Raw genomic sequence first — 6,303 nt, forward strand, 5'->3', positions numbered from 1 at the left:
TGCCTCCAACATGAGAAGCCACAAAGTGTCACCATCTTATCCTTGCTGGTTACCACAAGACTGTAGAGACCGATGTCTTAAGAGAACAGGGCGTGCCGAAGAGGTCAATGCTCTCCCCAGACACCCACAGGTCTAAATCTGCAAGCTCTACACCTGTTGATTAGCATTCTAGTACATGCATAAGCTTAAAAAAAATATTCATGGTTTAAGATGCTCATCTTGTGACTACAAGTAGCGCAATCACATGCTGTGGCTCACACACCATCAAGCCTGTGAAGCTTGATAGTTAAATCAGCTGATTTAACTCTTCTAGAGCGCGCCGTAGCACAAGGCAAACATAAAAGGTTTCGACTTGCCTTAGTCCACAATTAAAATGCCTCAAATTAGATCACACTATCCCACATTTAAAATGCAGGAAGAACGCGTGGGTGGACAGTTGCCACAGGTCAGCTGAAAAGTTAGAAAGGCCTAAGCCACAGAATCCCAACAAGCCAGACGGGCCATTCAAGTAGCAAGAGAGAAAGCACGGAAAGAGAAAAGAATCATTTCATAGAATCATAGAATCGTCTAGGTTGGAAGAGACCCTTGGGATCATCGAGTCCAACCATCTACCCTACTCTACAAAGTCCTCCCCTACACCATGTCCCTTAGCACTGCATCTAAATGGCCCTTAAACACAGCCAGGGATGGTGACTCCACCACCTCCCTGGGCAGCCTGTTCCAATGCCCGACCACTGTTTCAGTGAAAAATTCTTTCCCAATGTTCAATCTAAACCTACCCTGTTGGAGCTTGAAGGGTAGAAGAGATGGGAAATCAGAAACTTCTATGACAGAGGAGAAACGGAGAAGGCTGGAACAGGGAAGAAAGGGTAGGAATAGTGATGAAACTCACAGCAAGTCCTATTAAATACCGAAATTAAGGTGATCACTCAAATGAGGAAGAGGAAACATTTAAGCAAGAGGAAGCAGGGTATTTCATTTCTAAAGCTGCTAACCGCTGTAACGCCGCTTCTGTGTGCCTGAAGACAAGCACAGGAGAATGCCAAGAGGAGCCCTGGCACTGCTGTGGATTATCTGACACGTGCTCCTCCAGAAAGAAAAGGCAGCAGACACATCAAATGAAACAGTGCTCTCTGTCTTAGAGCCTATTTACATGTCTGCAGTGCTCGGCACAACCTCCCAGGAGAGCAGAAAGACAGTGTACTCGATAGTACGACAGAGCTCAAAACCAGAACTATCACATCTTTCAACAGAAAAATCAGTGCTGAAAACTTACCCATTAATAGAGTGGAATATTTTATCATACACTTCATCTGTAAGATTTAATCTGAAACACCAAGAAAATAGTTAAAGAACACCGATGAAATATACATATTTAACCACCAAAATGTCATCCTTATTGAACGGAAACACAGAAAATGTGTAGAAAGCATGCTTTAAAAAGAGTAAAATAGTCCCAAATCAAATGAAACATTGCACTCGAAACAGCTCTAGTAGAGACTGAGAATCCACAAGACCACAAGTAGAAGCCTATCTGGAGCAGTTCAGGATTAGGTACCCTCAGACCCCTCTGCAGACACTCACTAAATTTAACATTTACATGAGTAGAGTGGTTAATATTTCCTGTGGACCGGCAACTCCGGTTTCCAGTTGACTCCAAGAAGGGCAGAGCTGCATACAGCAGGTCACACCCATCCTCCAGAAAAGATATACTCGAGAGGTGGAAAGATGAAAAAGACCTCAGCACCAGCAAAACATCAGCAAACCAGCACGATGGCCACACTCACACAGAACAGATACACTTTTTGTGTTCAAAGCATCCAGCTTTGCTGCATTTAACTTAGTTGCCCGAATTAGAAGCCTTCGTTCATCTACGAAGCTTCTGGTCAGCAACCATTCTGAAAGCTCCACCAGCTACGTGAGGAACATTGGCTTCTGATTCAGGCACTTACCTGGTGTCCTTACTGGACTGTGTAGATACATCCTGTTGCGATTAGCATCATTTTTAACTTCTGACAATTATAATTTTAACATCTGACTTCAGCACATTTCCTATTTTATAAACAACTGTTGGCTGTGAAGCACTGTCAGTTGCGTTCCTCACTCTTGATACTTTTTACCCAACGACCAAAATACACCACCACATGGAGTTAGTGACCCATAGTTTGAGCAGAACTGGATTTTGATTTCTTCAAGAACTAATGATGGCTTTCCTCCATTAAATGAATTCTGAGACTACAGAATGTGATAGAAGACAATATGTGTATATATATAACTATGTGTGTTTGGGGGCACTATTAATTAGATTGAATATAGCTAATTTCAAAAACCACAGATGCAAATTATGGAACGTAATTTTACAGGCTTAAAAAAAAAGGGTATTTTTGAATATTTGAAGGTTATAAGAAGAAATAATAAAAATTTCATGTTCCGGTCTGCTTTTATTCCGATTTCTAAAACAGCTTGCAAATTGTGGAATCTTCAAACTGTCTTTGAGGAGCTCTAAACACACAGAAAAGCAGCACAACTGCTTGCTGTGCCTCTAAGACGATACCCTTATATCAAACCATTATTACCCACTTGTAAGGATATTAAAAAAATCTACCTTATTGGCACAACTCGGGCACCGGCGGATTCCAAAAACTTCACGTACGAAGCTGCAATATAAGAACTTCCAAATTTGTAGAACTTTTCGAAGCGCCATTCCTGTGACAATACCCCTGGCAGGTCCAAAATAAAGAAAGTTAGCACTACACAAAGAGCAAACGCTAAGCACCCAAAGGAAAACTAAACTCCCGTTTCCTATGTGGCGGATTACAGCGTTATATTTAAAGCCTGACAGAATTACAAACAATCGAGACAACGGGGGGCACCGATTCCGATGCCTGGTGACAAGGTAGCGAATACACACACACCATCAACCGTGCTGACTCGGTTTTCCCTGCTTTAACTATTCAGGAGCACGGCTTCTCTTAAGAAAATATAACGTAACACGGTTTATAAAAGCTTTAACCCACCCTAGGCTGCAGGCGCCCTTTGATTCCACACAGAAGCCGGCAGGGATTCAGGTCGGAGCCGTTCCCTCCCTCAGGACAGCGAAGGCGAAGTGCGAGGCCGCCCTGGGCCGGCCGGTAACCCCCGGGCAGCGGCCACCGGCAGCTGAGGGGCCACCGGCAGCTGAGGGACCGCCACCCTCCGGGCCCTCCCCACCTCCCCTTACCGATAATGGGTCTGTCGTTACGCTCCGCCGAGCCGCTCCGCAGGGAGGCTGCGACGGCGCCGCGGAGCAGGAGAAGGAGGACGGCAGCGGCTGCGAAGAGAGAAAGCCCTACGAGGCGCCCCATGGCCACGTCTCCCGTCAGCACGGACCGCTCCCGTCAGCGAGCGGCCCGCCAGCCCCGGTAAGGCCCGCCCGGTGCCGCGGGGCATGCTGGGAAATGTAGTTCCGGCGCGCTACGGCCTGTGTGGAAAAAATGGCGGCCTTCCGCCTGAGGGCCCTCCTGAACACCCCCCCCCAGCAGAGAGACTGACAGACGAGGCTGGTTCAGCTCCAAGGTTTTATTAATATAATGATGTTAATACGTACAAAATTAAAAAATAAAACACAACACATTGTGCATTACATTGTGCTTACTACAACAACACATTGTGCATTACATTGTGCTTACTGCCAGTAGTAAATTACATTTGCAACTTGCTTTTGTTTTTTTAGAGGCACTCCTGATACTCTTAAAAGAATAATGCACTTTAAAGGTTTTTACTTTTTTGTTGTTTTATTGACTCTGGCCCTCACAGGCGCTGTACTACCACCATTCGTAACAATACTTGTGCAATTCATTATGAAATTGTCATCGTTAACTCGTGTCCTTATCATTAGCAGCAGCAATTGTCCCTTGCATAGAGTTCCCGCCCTCTCTATAACATGTAAACATTAAAAAACATAATCACCAGTTCATGAAAAAATAACTCCACTTAGTGCTCTGTTGTCTTATGCAAACACCTTACCATTTACTGCCAGTAGTAAATTACATTTGCAACTTGCTTTTGTTTTTTTAGAGGCACTCCTGATACTCTTAAAAGAATAATGCACTTTAAAGGTTTTTACTTTTTTGTTGTTTTATTGACTCTGGCCCTCACAGGCGCTGTACTACCACCATTCGTAACAATACTTGTGCAATTCATTATGAAATTGTCATCGTTAACTCGTGTCCTTATCATTAGCAGCAGCAATTGTCCCTTGCATAGAGTTCCCGCCCTCTCTGTAACATGTAAACATTAAAAAACATAATCACCAGTTCATGAAAAAATAACTCCACTTAGTGCTCTGTTGTCTTATGCAAACACCTTACCATTTAATAACAGACTCCAGATACTTCTGAAGACATTTAAGACTTTATATTCATAGAGCTGGTGTAGTCAAAATAAAGGTCTTTTTTTTTAAAAGCAGCTAAATTTCATCCATGTGCTTATAGATCTGCAATCAAATGAAGTCCCTGATACATAAAACAACAATGATTAGAGATCGCTTTCGTAGGAAAAGTTTGAATTTTCCTGTTCATTGAAACACAGTTTATTCCTTTACGCAGTTCACATTTGAGGATTAAAATTGAAGAGGCGTAAAATGAAGACAATAGCTCTAATTCTCCAGTTCGTAAATGATTTGGAAGTTGAATTACACACTCGAAGAATTGCCAGATGCCTGACTACTTAGCTTATTTTCTTATAAAGAAGAATTAGCACTTCACTGAACTCCTCTATTTAAGGAGCTTTCATATCACAAAATAATTCAATCTGAGAAAAAGAAAGATGCGTGAAATATATGAATATGTGAAAATGTATCTGGAAAATGATTCTTTCAATTTAGGCTCAATATCAAAGATACCCTGAAAGAGAAGAATGAAAAATGCAACTTGAGGAAATGAGGGAATCAGAACAACAAAAAAATATTTTTAAAAAGCCCTTGTCGGTTTTGAAAGAATTTTGTACCTGGCATTGGCCTTACCACGGCAGAAGAACTACAGCCAACAAGTACTCTGTGGACCTGTCATAGATGTTCCTCTTGCTAATAAGGAAGACCTTCCAGTGGCTTTTGCATTAATGCAGTATTAATGATAATCTAAAAGAAGGCATTTCTGATTTAACAGGATAGTCTCATTTCTTCCCCCTAAGCATAAATTAATGTAACATCCCAATGTCCTAAAGATTCTGAAGTTAGCATTTCTAGCTACCTAAGAAACAAAATATTTGTTACGGGTTCATTTATATGAAGATTCACATGGAATGCTTAAATCTGTAATGTTTCTGCAAAGACCCCCTGGCTTATTATAGAAGAGAGTTAAAAACTGGGTAGATGAACCCTAGCAGTTGGTGTAACTAACAGAGATTTGAACAAAAAGCTGAGTGAAAAGTAAAATAATGTTTTAGATTATTAAATAGTGGGGACTGCAGGATGATAGTGCTATGCACCGTGAGTGATAGCTTTTACACACATGCACTGTTCATACCTGAATCATGTGCCTTAAAAAACATAAAAATCTGTTCTGATTAAGTACAGGGTTAGGGTTTTTTCATTATTCCTACAGAAATAAAGAAGGCGGCTCAATGGAAATTTAAAATTATATCCTCTGTTGGGCACTGGAAGAAATCAACTGGAGAGTTGCCCATTAACTTTTCTGAAAATAAAATGAAGATACCCAGCATTTCCTACACTGAGGTCCAAAGTGACCCACAAGCAGCCTTAAACCACGCAACAAATACTTCTCGAGTTCAGATCCACCAAGGATAACATACTTCACCCTCTAGAACAGATAGATACTGTAAATAGCGAACAGCTCTTGACCTCTGTAGTGCTCTACAGTTGGAATTAAAGGTGATGATAATCTGGGCTGCTTATAGCTTGTGCATAGACAGTATCTCTGATGAAAGAAAATCAGAATTTTCAAGGTTGTTTTGACTGTTTTACCAGTTCCTCCTCCTGATTCATACTTTGAATCTTTGAAGAACAGGTACATGTTTTCCCTATCTCCCTCTATAAAATTAGACAATTACTGTGTCAATTAGCACAAGAAGGGAAGCTGCACAAGCAGCAAAGATTAACACGAATGTCTCATTATTGCTGACTAATTTTCCATTTGACACAAACTAACAAAACAGCCCTCTTCCCTGTGAATCGATCCAAAAAGCAGCCTCTTTTCACTCTGTAGATTAGCCCTGTAGTCACACTTCCCCAACGAACCAGTCTACCCCATTCACGTCCTGTTGGCTTTTGTACCCTATCATCCTGACAAGCCAGGATACGAGAGC

The 6,303-nt window shown here is 41.8% G+C and overlaps 1 protein-coding gene across 1 annotated transcript; it reads right to left on the reverse strand.

Annotated features, from left to right (window-relative positions):
* Positions 1 to 1,272: 1,272 nt before the first annotated feature.
* On the reverse strand, positions 1,273 to 3,397 carry LOC106886569 (gamma-glutamyl hydrolase-like). Its single transcript, XM_014939607.1, has 3 exons — positions 3,221 to 3,397; positions 2,606 to 2,720; positions 1,273 to 1,327 (listed from the first exon to the last, which is right to left on the reverse strand). The coding sequence occupies exons 1-3, from the start codon at positions 3,342 to 3,344 to the stop codon at positions 1,273 to 1,275; spliced, it is 294 nt and encodes a 97-aa protein (XP_014795093.1). The 5' UTR covers positions 3,345 to 3,397.
* Between the last annotated feature and the right edge of the window lie 2,906 nt (positions 3,398 to 6,303).

The sequence above is a fragment of the Calidris pugnax genome, unplaced genomic scaffold (assembly GCF_001431845.1).
Source record: "Calidris pugnax isolate Ruff unplaced genomic scaffold, ASM143184v1 scaffold5, whole genome shotgun sequence".
NCBI lineage: Eukaryota > Metazoa > Chordata > Aves > Charadriiformes > Scolopacidae > Calidris > Calidris pugnax.

What these genes read in the sequence shown, in the direction of transcription:
- LOC106886569 (XM_014939607.1), bottom strand. Translation starts at nt 3,344, where the DNA reads ATGGGGCGCCTCGTAGGGCTTTCTCTCTTCGCAGCCGCTGCCGTCCTC. An exon ending in TAACGACAGACCCATTATCG is followed by an intron (nt 2,721 to 3,220) that starts GTAAGGGGAGGT and finishes TGGACCTGCCAG; the next exon opens with GGGTATTGTCACAGGAATGG. An exon ending in GCCCGAGTTGTGCCAATAAG is followed by an intron (nt 1,328 to 2,605) that starts GTAGATTTTTTT and finishes TTGGTGTTTCAG; the next exon opens with ATTAAATCTTACAGATGAAG.